Source organism: Pimephales promelas, chromosome 5, assembly GCF_988280905.1.
Source record: "Pimephales promelas chromosome 5, fPimPro1.hap1.1, whole genome shotgun sequence".
In the NCBI taxonomy this organism is placed as follows: Eukaryota; Metazoa; Chordata; class Actinopteri; order Cypriniformes; family Leuciscidae; genus Pimephales; species Pimephales promelas.
This window is the reverse complement of record NC_142773.1, coordinates 9,194,160-9,211,584: the sequence shown is the minus strand read 5'-3', so window position 1 is coordinate 9,211,584 and position 17,425 is coordinate 9,194,160. Positions and strand designations below refer to the sequence as shown.

Below are 17,425 nucleotides of genomic sequence, written 5' to 3'. Positions count from 1 at the left end.
CACCAAAAAAGAGTCTTTGTTTAGAAGTCTTGCTATTGGTTTGTTTGAGGTTATTATGAGTATGCAACATATCTTCTCTTCCAGGAGTCAGGCTGTCCTGAGACCCTGAGAGTAGCGGAAGGGACAGAACCAGGGAGAGAGCCAGAGAAAGCAGCACAAGCAGATGATATTCCCAGCACAGGGGACAGGGGCACAGTGTTTAGTTCAGATCTCAGTGATTGCACAACGCCATACCAACCACATTCCCAGTGTATTGAAAAACAAATTCTTCCAAACAAGTCATTGGCATTTCAAGAGAAATGGTACCAAGACTTTCCATGGCTACATTACAGTCCATCAGTGAGAGGGGTCTTGTGTTTTTACTGCAGCAAAGGTGTTTCAAATCAGTGCTCTTTAGGTCACAGACCTGACGCTGCTTTCATTAGTACAGGCTTTAGAAATTGGAAAAAAAGCAATTGAAAAATTTACAGCACACCAGACCTCCCAAGCCCACCGACATTATGTGAATGTGAGTGCACATCAGTCAAACCCAGTCAGTGCCCAGTTGTCCAGTGCATGGGGTAAACAGCAGGAGGTAGCAAGACATTGCTTGAAGAGAATTGTTACCTCTGTACGGCATTTAGCAAGGCAGGGACAATCTTTAAGAGGCCATACTGATGAAAGTGGGAATCTGTATCAGCTCCTGAAACTTAGGGCAGAAGAGGATGATCCCATTTTATTGAAATGGTTAACAGATCGTACCATTGCATACACAAGCCCTAAATCACAGAATGAAATCCTAAAAATTATGGCCAATACAATAATCCGAGGCATTGCAAGTGAGATTAGGTCTCCAGCCCTTGTTCAGTTTTCTGTAGTGGTTGATGGTACCCAGGATATTTCTGGTGTTGAGCAGGAAAGTGTCTGTCTGCGCTATGTGGACCATGACCTTGTTCCACATGAGGAATTTATTGGATTATACACTTTGTCAGAGACAACAGGCCAGGGCATTGCCAAGATGATAATTGATGTGCTGTTGAGGCTTAATCTGCCCATGTCTGTGTAGCAGGCATAGTTGCCTAGTTAGGTGGAGTAACAGCCCGAGTGGCGATTGCACTGGTAATTGCCTAATTCGAGTCAGGTGCGCTATAGGTGCGGGAGCACGCATAAATGGTTCTGTGTATTGAGAGCGTGTAGGCTGTTGTAAGTTCTGTTGCTGCTTTCCTGCTGAGCGGTTCTCATATGGGGATTCTGGAGCTGAGTCGCGCATCCATTTGGGTACGTTATCGAGTAATACGAGAGGACTAGAGTAATACTGTTATTCGTGGTGAGCTGCTGGCTGTATGTATGCGCTTTGTGCTTTTAGTATGCGTGACGGGCTGTGTTTACATATCGCGGCTTGACAGTGGGAAGACTGATTTGCGGAAAATCAGGTGGGTAAACTAGTATTGACTTCATGGGAGAATATTTACGAAAAAGACATCATTTACGTTGTGTTCCTCCTCTGTTCTAGTGGACGAGCGAGTAATATCGCCATGAGTGCAGCAAGTTGATTGGGACCGTGACCTGGCTTCCCCTTCTCTGTTTCGTATTTAATTATTCCCTTTGGGAATTCGTTCTTCTTCGCCCCGTCTCTCTGCCGTGCGCTGCTTTTGCCTCGCTTCTTCTGTTCCTGTGACGACCTGTATCCAGTGGACTCGACGCTGGGGAGCGCGAGACTCGCGCAGCCCGCTCTCATTGGTTGCTGCTGATCGCCCCGCACTGTTTCAACTGAACTGGACGAGTGTTTGTGGACTTCGGGTGGTGTATGAATGAACCCATAAAATAGTGAGAGTTGGGTGAGTGGTTTTCGGTTGTGCGTGTGTAAATGCCCTTGCGAGAAACGCACGCATACTGACACTGGTGTGTCTTTTAAGGAGTGAGTGATTCGTGTGTGTGTGTGTGTGTGTGTGTGTGTGTGTGTGTGTGGTTTACGGAGCGAGAGTAATGTGACTTGTATTTGAAATCTCTGGTTGGGATTTGTATTTTCTTTTGAGTTGAAGTATAATTTGATTGTATTTTCTTTTTTTCTTGTTTAGTAATGATTTGAGTATATTTTCTTTTCTTTTTTTTGATTGATTTATCATGTATGATGTGATTGTATTATTTTTTTGGTTTATTTGTGATTAATCTGTGAGCTTTGTCAGATTGGCTAGGAGTGTTGACTGCTCAGGTCCGAACTAATGGGTACCCTTGTTCACTGAGTGATTTTTGATTCTTTGAATTTGTTTGTCACTGAATTGCACGTGTGCTTGTGGTGAAATGAGTACATTAAACATACGGTTGAAGTGCTTGTAGTGAAGTAGAATTGAGTAGGTTTGTTACCTCTGCTGCCATCTGACCTGTCGCCTTTGATTGATTTTTGTTGATGTTCTTTATTTTGATTTGTTGTTTTCTATTTTGATTTGAAGTCATATTGATCTGTGTGTTGAACTATGTGTGTGTGTGTGGAGCTTTGATTTTTAGTATAATAAAGTATTATTATTTTTTTCAAGTTCACGTCTCTGCTCTATCTTGTGGGAACGAACCTGTGTCCTTAATGTCCTCATTTCCTTGGGTGAAATTCCCAGGGTGGCATAGTCGTGCTGTATTATAGTTGAGTCCAGAGCAACGAAACCCATTCTTTAGGTGCCACATCTGCTTTACGTGGTCAGAGTTACGACGGTGCCTCAAACATGGCAGGAAAGTACAGCGGTGCACAGGCAATAGTGAGAGAGCAGCAGCCATTAGCCCTCTATGTGCATTGTGGTGCACACTGTGTCAATCTGATCACACAGGCTGGCTGCTCAGCCTCCCCAATGATCCGGGACTGCCTTTCTTGGGTACATCAGTTAGGAATCCTTTTTAGCCAGTCAGGAAAATTTAAGAGAATGTTTGAAAACATAGTTACCTCTGAAAATGCACCCATCACTACACTGAAACCTCTATGTCCAACCAGGTGGACTGTGCGCAATTCTGCTATAATAGCTGTGCTAGGGCAGTATGAGCGGGTACTTGGCAGTCTAGAGGAGATGGCAAAAAGTACATCTAGGACAGCTTCAACTGCCAGTGGCTTATTTGAGCACTTCAGCAAAGGTAAGACTGTGTTGGGCCTCACACTCGCTTCTGCTGTTGTTGGAGAGCTTGAGTGCCTAAACATTTCACTGCAGAAGAAGACCCAGACTGTCTCTGGTATGAAGGCTGCAGTAGATTGTGTCCGATCCTCTCTTCAGGGAAAGAGAAATGACAAGAGCTATCTTGAACTGTATGAGAAAGCTACAGCAATGGTTAACTCCACTGAAACAGTTGACTCTATTGAGGCTACAAATTCAAGGCGTTTTGCTGGCAGAGCAGTGGATCATTACAGGGGAGAGTTCTTTAAAGTGTTGGATTGTGTGGAGGTTCAGTTTGGTGACCGTTTCAATCAAAACAGTCTAAAGACTCTGCAAAATATAGAGAGTGTCCTTCTGACCGGGGTAATAACTGATGCGATATTTGAGTACCCTGAGTTGCATAGAGGTACTCTCTCAGTACAGTTGCCCCTCTTTCGCCAGAAATACCCCTGTAGCAGCAGTGCAGAGGCAGCAGAGGTCCTCAGGGGAATGCCAGTGGAGGTGCGGGGGTTGTTTGACCAAGTTGAGGTTCTTGTCAGAATTTTGTTGGTGGTGCCAGTGTCCTCGTGTGAAGCTGAGCGGAGCTTCAGTGCATTGCGGAGACTGAAGACGTGGCTAAGGGCTACAATGGGCCAGGACAGACTCAACAGTCTGATAGTCTGCAATGTTCACAAAGACAGGTTGGATAGCCTTAACACAAACAAGATATGCCAAGAGTTTGTGGGGCCCAGTGATACCAGGAAAAAAACATTTGGTTCTTTTGTTTAGTGCCTGTCCTCTTGTCATGCAAGTTTGATTTTAATTACATCAAATGTTTATTACTTAATATAGAGCAGTGACTATAACATAATATTTTCATGTTACAAAATCAATTCATTTATTTTATATGGGGGCACTTTCACAATATTGATGTTTTTCATTACTTTTCAATTTAAATTGAAAAATTATCGTTTTAACTTAGCTTTTAGGTGAAGGTTTTTGTTAATTGAAGTAACTTATTTTTATTTATTACTCCCCCTCTTTCTATACTGATCTCACTATACAGTTGTGTGAGTATGTCTAAGAGTGTAGTCATGCCTTCATTTGCTAGGCATGGTAAATGTTTTTATGTATGTTTTAATTACAACTGTGAAGCAACAACATTGCTAATAAATGTGATATATTAATAAATAAAAGTTGAAGTTAAGTTCAAATTCCATTGTATTTTGGTGGCTTGATTGTTTGAACAACTTATTTACAAAAAAATTTATGGTTTTGAAAAGTTTTTTGGTCAATGTAGTCAGTTTATTCATTAAACCAGAAAGAAATTTTAAGAAGTATAATGAAATGGTCTCCATGGTAAACTAATAAGTAGTAAGGGTTTCCTCGGTATTCTTTTGCTTGTTTTATTGGTGTCCCCTTCAAAATTTGCTCTTGAGAATTGTTATGTTTATTGTCCCCCCCAACATTTTGATGAAATTTTCGCCCCTGGGGGGTGGAAAGAGCAAACGTTAATAACAGAAAAAAAGGATGTAATTATGACAAGACTGCGTATTGGACATACAGCGCTGAATCAAAGCTTACATAGAATAGGAAAACATGAAAGTGCTAATTGCGATAAATGTGGACATATAGAAACAGTAAAACATATATTACTAGAATGTCTAGCATACAGCAGAGAAAGGCGTGAATTAATTCAGTCGTTAAAGGATAGGGGTGTAAGAAATCATACACTTAAGGAATTATTAGAAGGAACAAATTATACAATACACGAAAAAGTATTCAAATATTTTATGACACAGAACTGGTAAGAAAGATATATTTTTTTTTTCTTTTTATATGTGTATGTGTATATATATATGTATATATCAAGTGTATCCTATCAAGTAGTGCTCCATACTCCAATCCAGTAGGTGGCGGACAGTGCACCTTGAAGTTGGTTTGCCAACCGCCATTTAAACAAGTCAAGTCAAGTCAAGTCACATTTATTTATATAGCGCTTTTCACATTACAGATTGTATCAAAGCAGCTTCACAGTGATAACATGAAAGTAGCACAACACAGATCAACAACATTGCTAAACACTAAATAACCCCAACTGAGCAAGCTCAAAGCAAGCCAAAAGCAAGGCGACAGTGGCAAGGAACCAAACTCCATCAGATTGGATGGAGAAAAAACCTTGGGAGAACCCAGGCTCAGTCGGGGGCCAGTTCTCCTCTGGCTTACATTCATATTGTTTAAATATAAATATTAAATATAAATATTGTTTATGAATCAAACGGCGCCATAACATATCGCAGGCGTTGAGTCGTCTCATCACAGGCGTTGGGGCATCCGAAATCCCCGTGAGAGGCTGGACACAAAACTGGACCTGACGAACGCCATTTTTCTCGGGACAAGCGTCCCGAGATAACAGCAGAAAGGCAGATGGGAAATAATTAGCATAGCTGATGTTCATAATGATTTCCGTTATAACTCACAAACTCTCCGTAACCCGAACTCTCCGCAACCCAACCATACGCGCCGACCCGTTTGTCTAAAAGGCTGTCGAGCCCCACTGGTGCGTTAAGCAGTTTCAGTGGCAAACGGTTCCGTATGGCATAACAGAGGACTAGAAGGTAAGCATTATGTGAATGCTTGACTAAAGAGATGCGTCTTTAATCTAGTTTTGAACTGTGTCAGCGAGTCAGAGGCTCGGACCGTATCGGGAAGGCCATTCCAGAGTTTTGGAGCTAAATGCGAGAACGCCCTCCCTCCTTTACTGGACTTCGATATCCTAGGAATGACCAGAAGCCTTGAATTTAGTGATCTTAAGGAACGCGGTGGATTGTAGGGCGAAAGAAGGTCCGTTAAGTACATAGGTGCTAAACCATTTAGGGCTTTATAGGTCAGTAGTAGTATTAGTTGATGCGGAACTTAATAGGTAACCAGTGTAGAGATGATAAAATCGGTGTTATATGATCATATTTTCTTGACCTAGTAAGAACTCTAGCAGCTGCATTTTGTACTAACTGTAGCTTGTTTATTGAGGATGCAGGACAACCGGCTAATAAAGCATTACAGTAATCTAGTCTCGAGGTCATGAATGCGTGAACTAATTTTTCTGCATCAGATATAGATAGCATGTTACGTAGCTTAGCAATGTTTCTAAGGTGGAAAAAGGCTGTTCTTGAACAACAGAAGAAGAAGAAGAAGAATGCATCTCGCGCTGATCACCAGTGATCGATTCTGCGCAGATTTCAAGAGGTCCTCGCTGCAGTCTGTAGCACGATGACGTAGCTGGATGGTCCAATACGTAGTGGATGGATGTGTGTTTTGGTGACGTCATTTACGCATGCGCAGTGCCGATCTCTGATTATAATTCGAATGCATTGGTTTTAAGTGATATGTAAGCTCAATATTGTACTGAGATGATGTTAAAACTGTGTAGTATACTGTTAAATAATTATAAGTAATTATTGATGAATAAGTAAGGAAAATGCTAAAATAATAACAGCATGGGGAAAATAAATCTTGTAATAATAAACTCGCATTTATGTTATACATTCAGAATTGCAAGAAAAAAGGTCAGAATTCTGACTTTATAGCACACAACTGCGACTTTATTTCACCTAATTCTGTCCTTATAACATGCGATTGAGGCTTTATTTCACCTAATTCTTTCTCTATAACATATGCGATTGAGGCTTATTTCAAGCAATTATGTCTTTTATAACATGCGATTGAGGCTTTATTTCACCCAATTCTGTCTTTATAACATGTGCGATTGAGGCTTTATTTCACGCAATGTCTTTATAACATGCGATTGAGGCTTATTTCAAGCAATTATGTCTTTTATAACATGCGATTGAGGCTTTATTTCACCTAATTCTGTCTTTATAACATATGCGATTGAGGCTTTATTTCACGCAATATGTCTTTATAACATGCGATTGAGGCTTTATTTCACCTAATTCTGTCTTTATAACATGCGATTGAGGCTTTATTTCAAGCAATTATGTCTTTATGACATGCGATTGAGGCTTTATTTCAAGCAATTATGTCTTTATAACATGCGATTGAGGCTTTCCCAGACAGCAAACTGACATTGAATCAACGTGGAAACGACGTCTCTCATGACATTGAAACAACGTTGATTTTGCTCATCGAATTAACGTTGAACCAACGTCAGACGCGGCATTCTTCAAAGCTAAATGAAAATCGAAAATTGGTTTGCTTTCATAACGTTGAAACAACGCGTTGATTTCAAGTTGATTTTCCGTTAGTTTTGAAAGAATGACGCATCTGACGTTGGTTCAACGTTAATTCGATGAGCAAAACAATGTCAGATCAACGTTGTTTCGATGTCATATTTCCACGTTGATTCAATGTCAGTTTGCTATCTGGGTTATTTCACGCAATTCTGACTTTATATCTCACAATTCTGAGAAATAAAGTCAGTATGCGAAAAGTATACTTGCAATTGTAAGGAAAAAGTCGCAATTATTTAAAAAAAGTTTTATTCTGAAAGCTCTGAAAATAAGAGCTTCGCTCGTGACCATATTTAAATGTATTCTTGGAAGATCAACGATTGTTCACCAATTCTCTCTATACTAAACTAGGCCTATGAATTCTTAATGTGCATGTGCCATCAGCGTTTAGGATCGCGTTTAAAGTCTGTTTAGAGAGAACGGTGTCATAATAATTACAAATTATCATTTCGACAGAATCAAAACTAACTTTAGCTGTAAAATAACATTATTCATGAACCGCTATAAAGCAAAAACAATCTGTTACATTAAATTAAAGCTGCTTTGAAACAATCTAAATTGTTAAAAGCGCTATATAAATCAAGATGACTTGACTTGACTAGTGCGCATGCGCGCGTTACAGGGTCCAACACGTATTGGACCATCCAGCTACGTCATCGTGCTACAGGCTGCAGCGAGGGGTGTCTCGCAGATTTTGCCCATCTCAAACAAGCCTAGTTTGGTCTCACAGGTGTCTGATCCACTGCGAGAAACGAGATCGAGATCTGTCCGGCTTCACCATAAACAGTAAAAGCTTTTTTCAGCCGCCTACTTTTTAAAGCTCATGAGAAATTTCGCTGCGTAAGTTAGGCCTACTCGACTCGCGCTTTGAAGATTCAGTGTCATATGTAACATCACTAGTGGACAAGACTGCAATTAAGTTTTAATACATGTTTAATACATTTAAACATAAATAAAACATTTAATACAAAATGTTTTATTGAGAAAGGTTTATTCAACACGAATATGTTTCTAAAAAGTGTTCTCCCATTTCCTCTCCCGTGTTAGGCTGTTGTTTTTGTGATGAGAAATCGAAAGTATTTTTGAAGTAGACATTTTTACAGTAGACAGACAGATGAAGCCTAACGTCAATCAACAACAATCTGCTGTTATTAAACTCAATATTTCAGTTCATATATAGCAATTATGATTAGTAATATTATGTCTATTCTCTGCTTTTACTCAATCAGTTATTGTGAACTTTAAGTAATGATTGAATAGCAAACGATTCAACAATTATTAAAGATTGGGTAAATATGATTATAAAATTGATGTTAAACTGTAATAGACAATATAAACAAATTCGGTTCAGTTTTCCAGCACAGTGTACATTTCTGTTCCCCAATGAATTAATATTTAGAGTCCGTTAAACTCATGAAACAATCAGAAATGATTAAGACCATTCGGTTATTTTACATGGCAATATATTTGTTTGTAACTCACTTTATTTGATAGATTGTTTTTGCTGTTGCTGTTGTTGATGATAACTCTTTATTCTTCAATGAGATGTTGTTGATGTGTGTAAATGTTGTGATTTGCAGATGATGCTGAAGGATTGAGTGTTTTCTGATCAGTTTTCAGGGTCAGTTTAGCTGCAGTATGTCAGAGGAAAGAGGAAAGGACTCTCTCTCTCAGATGAGTCTCTCAGAGAAACACAGGTGAGACTGCGTCTGTTTTCACACTCTCACTTTAAACTCCACTGGACTTTGTGTTTCCCTGTCAATAACACAACTTTAAGCATTGCTCTAGATTTGCAAATGCTTTGAACAACTTCAATTTTAACTTTCCAAAAGGGGGGTTGACTGCTTTTTTTCTTTGCATGATTGTGTTTATGGGGTGGATTATAACATGTATTCATGGTTTTTCTTATTTTAAAAGTCTTAATTTTCATAAACTTCTCCTTGATTGTCAGTCGCGCTCTCCTCTGTCCTCGAACGAGCGGTTGACTTCCTGAGTCTATGAAACCACTCCCTCAGAAACAGGCAGTGGGCTCAGATTGGTTTGGCCCGGTGTGTTGTGATTGGCTAAACTGTCGCTCGCGTTGTTCGGAAGGTTAACCCCCATTACCTTTACGGGCGAAACATTTATGTCATGAGCTCCGGTCCAGATGTAAATATGTGTCAAACTGCAGTATCAGTTTGAGGCAGAATCAAACATAACCTCACCACACACGGCTCTTAATAAACGTTTCTAAATGATAATTTGCTACATTTTTTTAACTTTATACACGTTTGTTTAACACAATAGCATCTGACTGGCAACAATAGCAACTGACTGGCTATTAATGTTAAACACAAACAGCGTTGGCATTGGTTTACGTTCTTAATCAAATCGTCATTTTCAGGGACATAATCAAACATAAATGGGCTCTATGCACGGCGGTATTTCCAGTAAAGGTGTAAGGATGCTCAATATCTTCCGCCGATCGTAGAGTCCAATGCAATACCGAGAATTTATATTGAATTTTATACCCCATGGTTATAATAAAGAAACGTTAGTCACAAAAACAGATAAAACAGACACCCCTCGTTGTGTTTATGCTTCTTTTTAAAATTATATTAAATAAACATAACTATATATAAAATTACATCTAAACGTATGTAAGTTTCATTTCAAAGACGGGAGGACAGTAAATTTTGAAGACTCTGCCATAATCCCGTTTTCCTCGGTTCGCCTCCGCTTAAATCTCCACAACCGGAAATGGACGAGCATCCTTGCGTCAAATGCGGAACTTATGCGTGCATATAGCCAATTGTATCCATTGTTGACGAAGTACAGCGTCCGTGTGAAGCCCGAACACAGAAGACCTGACAGCTGCGTGAACATCACACTCAACGAGTCGACGTGCCTCAAGCCATTTTCTGCATTTTCTGAGGGAGTGGTTGATGCAAATGTGTGGGTTAGTGACGTACCATAACCCAGCTGTAGTCCCAATCGTGTCGTTTTTGTAGGCATTATACTTCCTGATTTTTAAAAGACGATATCTCTGCTTACACTGAACTTTCAGCGCTGCAACTTTGCAGATACTGTTCATGCACCAACAGCAACATTACACACTATTTAAAATGAAAAAAGTGAAATCGCAATCAACCCCCCCCCCCCCCTTTAAAGGAGTAGTTCACTTTTAAAAAAAATGTCTGCTGATAATTTTCTCACTCCCATGTCATCCAAGATGTCCATGTCTTTCTTTCTTCAGTCGAAAAGAAATTAAGATTTTTGATGAAAACATTCCAGGATTTTTCTCCATATAATGGACTTCAATTGGAACCAAACGGTTCAAGGTCCAAAAGACCGTTTCAGTCAGGCCCGGTTCTACGGGGGTGCTTGAGGGTGCTAAGCACCCTCAAACAAAAGTGAAAGCACCCTCAGATTAAATTTTTATCAGCACACATGTAAACGAGATTTTGCTGAAAAAAGAAACACAGACAGATTTCACACTCATACATATAATATGTTACACAAACTAAATCCATTAACGTGATTTTTCAAATCAGAAATTATTTCATTAAGCTTTCATGTTTAATGCATTGGATTGTTGTGTCCTTTCGCGATACGCAAAGGTGACGCTGACTCTTTGATTGCCCACTTTGTTTGCGTGTGTGCGTCCCGCTCAGGAAATTCGTTAGAGGCGGGGCTGCCTTTAGATAGCCAAAAAATGTAATTGTCCATTCACCGGAACGAATAGATAGTCCCCGCAACGGCGATAGATTGAAGCGCACGTCCGAGTGAAGACTGCGCGAGCCACAAGAGAACAATGTATCCATGCAACTGACAGCAGCGTGGCATCAAGCGCTCAGCTTGATCTCAAAAACATCAAATTTAAGCGCTAGATGCCTGGATCTCTAATTTAATAGCAACTAATTGAATGCTCTGCTAGTTAACTGGAGATGTTTTATTTGTAGTAGGTACATCCGTGCCTCAATGTTTCCAAAAGTGGTTATATTAACTTCTTTATTCAACTACAGAATAAAATACTTCATATACTTCAAATTTCTATAGGCCTACTTCACACATTTGCAATACTATTGATATTTGGGGAAAAAAGCACTCTGTGTGTGACATTTATATCATATGATAAGTGTAAAGGACAAAAACTCATACAGGGACATGGCTACTCGATCATGGATATCGCATATAATTTAACATAACAACAATATTGTCATAGACAAGTATCACTCGGCCCTCTTTTGAGCACCCTCATTATTTTCAAAAGCACCCTCAGTGATTTGGTTCTAGAATCGAACCGGGCCTGGTTTTAGTGCAAACTGTTCAAAGGGCTTTAAACCACACCAGACGATGAATAAGGGTCTTATCAAGCGAAACTATCGCACAGACATTTCTGCTCTCCATTTCTGTCAATAAACAAACACTTGACATGTTCTTTTAAATTGAAGTATTTTTTAACATGTTTAATCTCACTCATGTATATTAAAGAAATTGTTAAACTAATGTGAGCCAGTAAATATAGTGATGGTTAACTATAAAACTGTAAATTGTGTGAGTGTGTGTGTTTCTGTGGAGGATTAGATAAAGACACAGATGTGTTTCAGACACAGTTGATCCTCCTTTACTAAAGTGTTTCCTCTCTCTCTCTGTTCTTTGTGTCATCAGTGTAAGATCAGGCTCACATGTGTCCAGCTCTGTGTCTCTGAAGAGTGATCAGTCTAAAGGTGGACTTCCACCAAACTTTAGTGAGAAAACACCATCATCTAATGAAAGGTATTGTGTGTGTTTACATCACATTATAGGGTTGTATTATTTGTCCACAGTGGTGTGTGTGATTGAACTTGACTGTGTAAGGGGATTTATGAAACTCACTCCAGTAACACAGTTACACAGGCAGACACAAGGAGGCATAAATTCACTATGGAAAATAAATCATGCAACTAAACATGTCCATCCCTCCAACCGTAGTTATAAATGAACAAATGCACAGCTAAACTGCATTTAATTACTATTTGCATCATTAAACCTTTTCAAATGTTCTTTGTGTCATCAGTGTAAGATCAGGCTCACATGTGTCCAGCTCTGTGTCTCTGAAGAGTGATTGGTCTAAAAATCCTCCACCAGACTTCAGTGAGAAAACACCATCATCTAATGAAAGGTATTGTGTGTGTTTACATTACATTATAGGGTTGTATTATTTGTCCACAGTGGTGTATGTGATTGAACTTGACTGTGTAAGGGGATTTATGAAACTCACTCCAGTAACATAGTTACCAGGGATGTGATTTTTCCGGATTAATCCGAAATTCTGTATTTTCCGACCTGAAAATGTGACCTATGTGAATCATGCAGATCTGTAAAAAAAAAAAGAAGGAAAAAAAAAGAAAAAAAGAGGGGGACGGGTGTCTGCAGCCGGAGTGAAAAGGAGAGAATATGAGGTCATAACCCATAACTGGCTGACGTGCGTACAGAAAGTTCCTTTTAAAGTATCAACAAGGACGCATTTGCGTTCAGCAAGAGAATGTCTAATTGGTTCAGCTTGTTCACCTGCTCAATTTCGTATCTCAGTCGCTCTCGCGCTGGTATCGTTGTCAGTTGACGAGAACATCACAGTTAGGTCACCGGGGCTGGGCGATATATATTTCAAATTTGCGCTATGATCCTTGCTCCAAGCAAGCTGCTGACTGCTTTTGTAGAAATATGTATATCGTGCATTCAGTCAGTTGCAGTCCTGACACCTCCGTCTCAACAGCATTAGTGTACAACGCGACAAATACTCGCAATATTAACTCAGAGGAACGGTTACATCAGTTCAGCGAGTTCACAAAAGTTAATTTGCATGTGCTTTAAAGCCTTGCTGGTTAAACATGTCATTCACTGCTGATGCTGAGCGCGAACACCCGACGCACACATGCACTAAAAGCTTGTCTAACAGCGCCTGGTTGCTGGACTAAGTTATCTTTCGAGTAGTATTATTTCGCTAATACTCTCAAATACACACAAGGTTTACATAAGAACATTTGGTTATGTCTAAAATTAATTCAAAGCAAACCGAGAAAATTGAGAGAAATCTGCTTGTCAAATGCTCCGTGTATATTAGACGTGTCGCGTACAGGTCTTAAAGTGACAGTAGCCCTAATAATAAAACTGCAGCCGCTTGTTCTTAAAGGGATTAAAATAAAAATTCTGTCATTATTTATTCACTGTAATGTTGTTCCAAACCTGTATTAATTTATTTCTTGTGCTGAACAAAAAAGAAGATATTTTGAAGAATGTGGGTAACCAGACAGTTGCTGGTCCTGATTGACTTCCATAGGGAAAAATTTACTATTTGTCCTTAGCCAGTCACATACCAGAGTTACACAGGCAGACACAAGGAGGCATAAATTCAAAATAAATCATGCAACTAAACATGTTCATCCATCCAACCGTAGTTATAAATGAACAAATGCACAGCTATACTGCATTTAATTACTATTTGCAACATTAAACCTTTTCAAATGTTCTTTGTGTCATCAGAGTAAGATCAGGCTCACATGTGTCCAGCTCTGTGTCTCTGAAGAGTGATTGGTCTAAAGATCCTCCACCAAACTTCAGTGAGAAAACACCATCATCTAATAAAAGGTATTTTGTGTCAAAAAAATGTCATGCATTGACAGTTTTAAAAGTTGTACAGTACAGCCAAAAAGTATTTAGTCAGCCACTGATTGTGCAAGTTCTCCTACTTAATTAGTCTGTAATTTTCATCATTGGTACACTTCAACTATGAGTGACAAAATGAGAAAAAAATCCAGGAAATCACATTGTTGGATTTTAAAAGGGGTGGTTCAGGCTAATGCTTTTTTTCTTTTGCATGAATGTGTTTATGGGGTGCAATATAACATATAACATGTATTCGTGTTTTTTCCTTTTTAAAAAGTCTTATTTTTTCATAAATTTCACCTTTATTGTAAGCCGTGCTCTCCTGTGTCATTTGAAAGACTGGCTCAGATTGGTTACTTTGGGCCGGTGTGTTGTGATTGGCTAAACGGTAGCTCACGTTGTCCGGATACTTTACGCCCTTACCTTTACGGGCGAGAGTTGCATAGTGTAGGGCTGCAGCTATCGATTCTTTTTGTAATCAATTAATCTAGCACTTAATCGGCTGATTAATCGAGTAATCAGATAATTTGTTTATGTGTGTTTTTAAACAACCAAAACAAATAATGTATAACAAAAATGATGCGCCTGGTAAAATGGTCTCATTCCCCCAACTATGATAAAAAGCTAAAAGAAGTTATGAAAGATGAGAAGTGATGTGTCCCTTAATTCAAACTACATCCTGTATGTAAAATCAGGCAGACATCACAGTGTGAGCTCCTGAATACACAACCAAAATCTAATTATAAAGACAGACATCACCATTAGGTAATAATTGATTTATCTGGGTTTATAAGGAAAAGGAACAGAAAGGTTTCGGGGTGAGTCTGTAGGTTGACTGCCCGCACAATCGCTGTGTGTAACTCTATTGACAGGTAATAATTTCTACAAATTCTATGATTTCGGAATTATTGTCATGAAACGCTTAACTGACGATTTTATCCTTTTGAATTGGATTTTGAATTATTGCATCATTACCTGTTCAATAAACTGTAAACGTTTGATTTTATTCTGAGTGAACGATTGTTTTTTCCTGGATCATCGGATTCGAATATTTCCACATCTTTCGCGTCAGATTAGCGACGGCTAAATATCCGATACCATTTTAAGTGGACTTGAATGAGGGGGCAAGCTATTTCCGATTAGAATCAGCAAATGCTTTAATCAACCTAGCTTTGAGTGTGTCCATATCCACTGTTTTAAGTTAATGATTACTTTGGGTAAATGTGCGTGGTTCTCAGATCGCAGGTTTTGACCTGAAGCCATTTTAAGAAGGGTTGAGTTAGGGCTGCTGGCCGGTATTTTATATTTTATTTTGGGTAGCCAGCAGTCGTCCGCGAGGGGTTGCTGGCAGGTAATTTATTTGTTTATTTTGTTTAAATAAAGTTTTATTTTATTATTATGATCCGGTTCCTGCCTCCTTCTTCCCTGAACCTTGTTACACTGGCGGACGACTGCTGGCTACCCAAAATAAAATATAAAATACCGGCCAGCAGCCCCTCACGGACGACTGCTGGCTTACCAAATAAAATATAAAATACAACCAAAAGCAGGCCTGTTCCTCTCTCGATCATCCACTCCGTCGCTCCCCCTTTATGGCTCCGCTCCTTCGTGAGAGATGCGAGACCGGTGTGCTTCACAGGTGCTGCTCATTAGCAATCGCACCACCGGCCTCGCGACTTCCTCTCACGTCCCTCGGCCGTCCTGCTCACCACAAACATTTTCTCTCTTTTTGGAGGATGACAAGAAGATGGATATTGTGGCTTTTTTGGTTGATATCACTTCACACCTAAATGAACTGAATTTAAAGCTACAGGGCAAGGACAATTCAGTTTGTGATCTCATGACAGCTGTGCGCTCCTTTCAGAGGAAACTTGTGCTGTTTAGGGAAGACCTGCAGGGAGACTGTGCACACTTCCCAACTGTGAAGGAACAGGTTCAGGGTGAGAGAGAGGTGTCTCTTTTGTTGACTTTGTTGACAAGCTGATTGTAAATTTCAGCAAGCGTTTTGACTGCTTCAGCCTTGGACAGCAGCACACACTGTTCATTCAGAACCCATTCCTCATCACAGATGTCAGGGAGTTCCCAAAGCAAGTCACACTACTCTTCAAGTGGGCAGATGCTGGGCCTCTCCAGATGCAACTTGTCGATCTCCAAGCAGATGTGGCCTTGAAAGAGCATTTAGGAAAATCTGATCCTGCCACTTTCTGGCTTCAAATGGTCTCAGAGACCCCTTTCCCGGGTCTGAGGAAAGTAGCCTTGTACATCTTTACCATGTTTGGCTCTACATACAACTGTGAGGCAGCTTTCTCCACAATGAACATTATTAAAAGCAAATATAGATCCAGGCTCACCAACGAGCACCTACACATGTGTATGAGAATGGCCCTAACACCAACCCAGCCCAGATTTAAAATGCTGGCAGGACAAGCAAAGGCTCACTTTTCTCACTAAGCAAGAGAAAGTGAGGAAGTGGGATATAAAAGGCAAAGAAAGAGAAAAGGAAGTGTTAAAGTTGTTCGACTGTTATGTGTTGACCTCGTTGGTCCCACTTTATAAAATGTTCAAATTAAGTTAAAATTAATTTAAACTTAAGATGTGAAAGGGAGTTAACTAAAAACTAAAAGGGAAACTCAAGCTGTACTTTTTATTTTATTTTTCTAAATTTAAGCACTTTATTTTGAGATGCACATTTTTCAAAAGCTCTCTGTTGTGTTTTATTTATTTATAATTTATTTTTAAATGCAGCCTTTATTTCATTTATAATATAACATTTATTATTGATAATTTATTATTAGAGTACTTATTATTTATGATCCCTACAGTTCAATATATAAACTGACAATAAATATTGTTGAAATATTATTGAATTGGACTTTTATTTTATTTGACAGTCGTCTGTTGACTAGACTTCTTACATATTTTCATACAACTAATGTTACTAGGCTGTGGCACTGAATGATAACGCTTAGTCATTAGATAAAGTTAGTCATTGTGATGTTGTGGACCTTTGCTTGATGGAATTTTCTCTAACTGGACCTCTTAGAATTTTAATTGAATACCTCTGCTATATAGGGTTAATTAACATAGCGCACATGAACAGAAACTGTCTTCAACGGGTCTGATAGCAGATACTTGGACAATGGACATGAAAGCGCGTGAAAGTATATCCATTATTAATAACATGTGGTGGATAGGGCTGATAGTTTGCATTTGGGCTGATAGCTTTTCATTTTGTATGCAGAACAGGTGACAATTCAAATGTTTAAAACGCAACCCATATAACATGGATGCTGCTCTTAGATAGCTACTGATTAATCACAAGTCATCAATTTTGAAATATTCTTAAATCAAACAAAAGGGGCTCATGTAAACGCAGTGAGCCACATCTCACGCCATGGAGCACAGAAGAATCATATGCCCATTCAAACAGCACCGGTCGTGCCCGTGGTCGTGGTGATA

At 39.3% G+C, this 17,425-nt stretch overlaps 2 protein-coding genes across 9 annotated transcripts in view; both read left to right on the top strand.

Moving 5' to 3' along the window:
- The first annotated feature begins 2,693 nt into the window (after positions 1–2,693).
- On the top strand, positions 2,694–3,878 carry LOC148981361 (zinc finger MYM-type protein 1-like). Its single transcript, XM_089131674.1, has one exon. The coding sequence runs from the start codon at positions 2,694–2,696 to the stop codon at positions 3,876–3,878; it is 1,185 nt and encodes a 394-aa protein (XP_088987800.1).
- A 5,020-nt stretch (positions 3,879–8,898) lies between these two features.
- The window catches only part of LOC120467090 (NACHT, LRR and PYD domains-containing protein 3), a 39,244-nt gene continuing 30,717 nt past the window's right edge, over positions 8,899–17,425 (top strand). For 3 of the 8 annotated variants that reach the window (XM_089130937.1, XM_089130938.1, XM_089130935.1), the window contains exons 1-4: positions 8,899–9,036; positions 11,990–12,097; positions 12,378–12,482; positions 13,844–13,948. In XM_089130937.1, coding sequence (XP_088987063.1) covers positions 8,978–9,036; positions 11,990–12,097; positions 12,378–12,482; positions 13,844–13,948 — 377 coding nt within the window. In that variant the 5' untranslated portion in view covers positions 8,899–8,977. The remainder of the gene's footprint in view (positions 9,037–11,989; positions 12,098–12,377; positions 12,483–13,843; positions 13,949–17,425) is intronic. The other 5 variants (XR_016168477.1, XR_016168476.1, XM_089130940.1 and 2 more) reach the window with 3 other exon arrangements.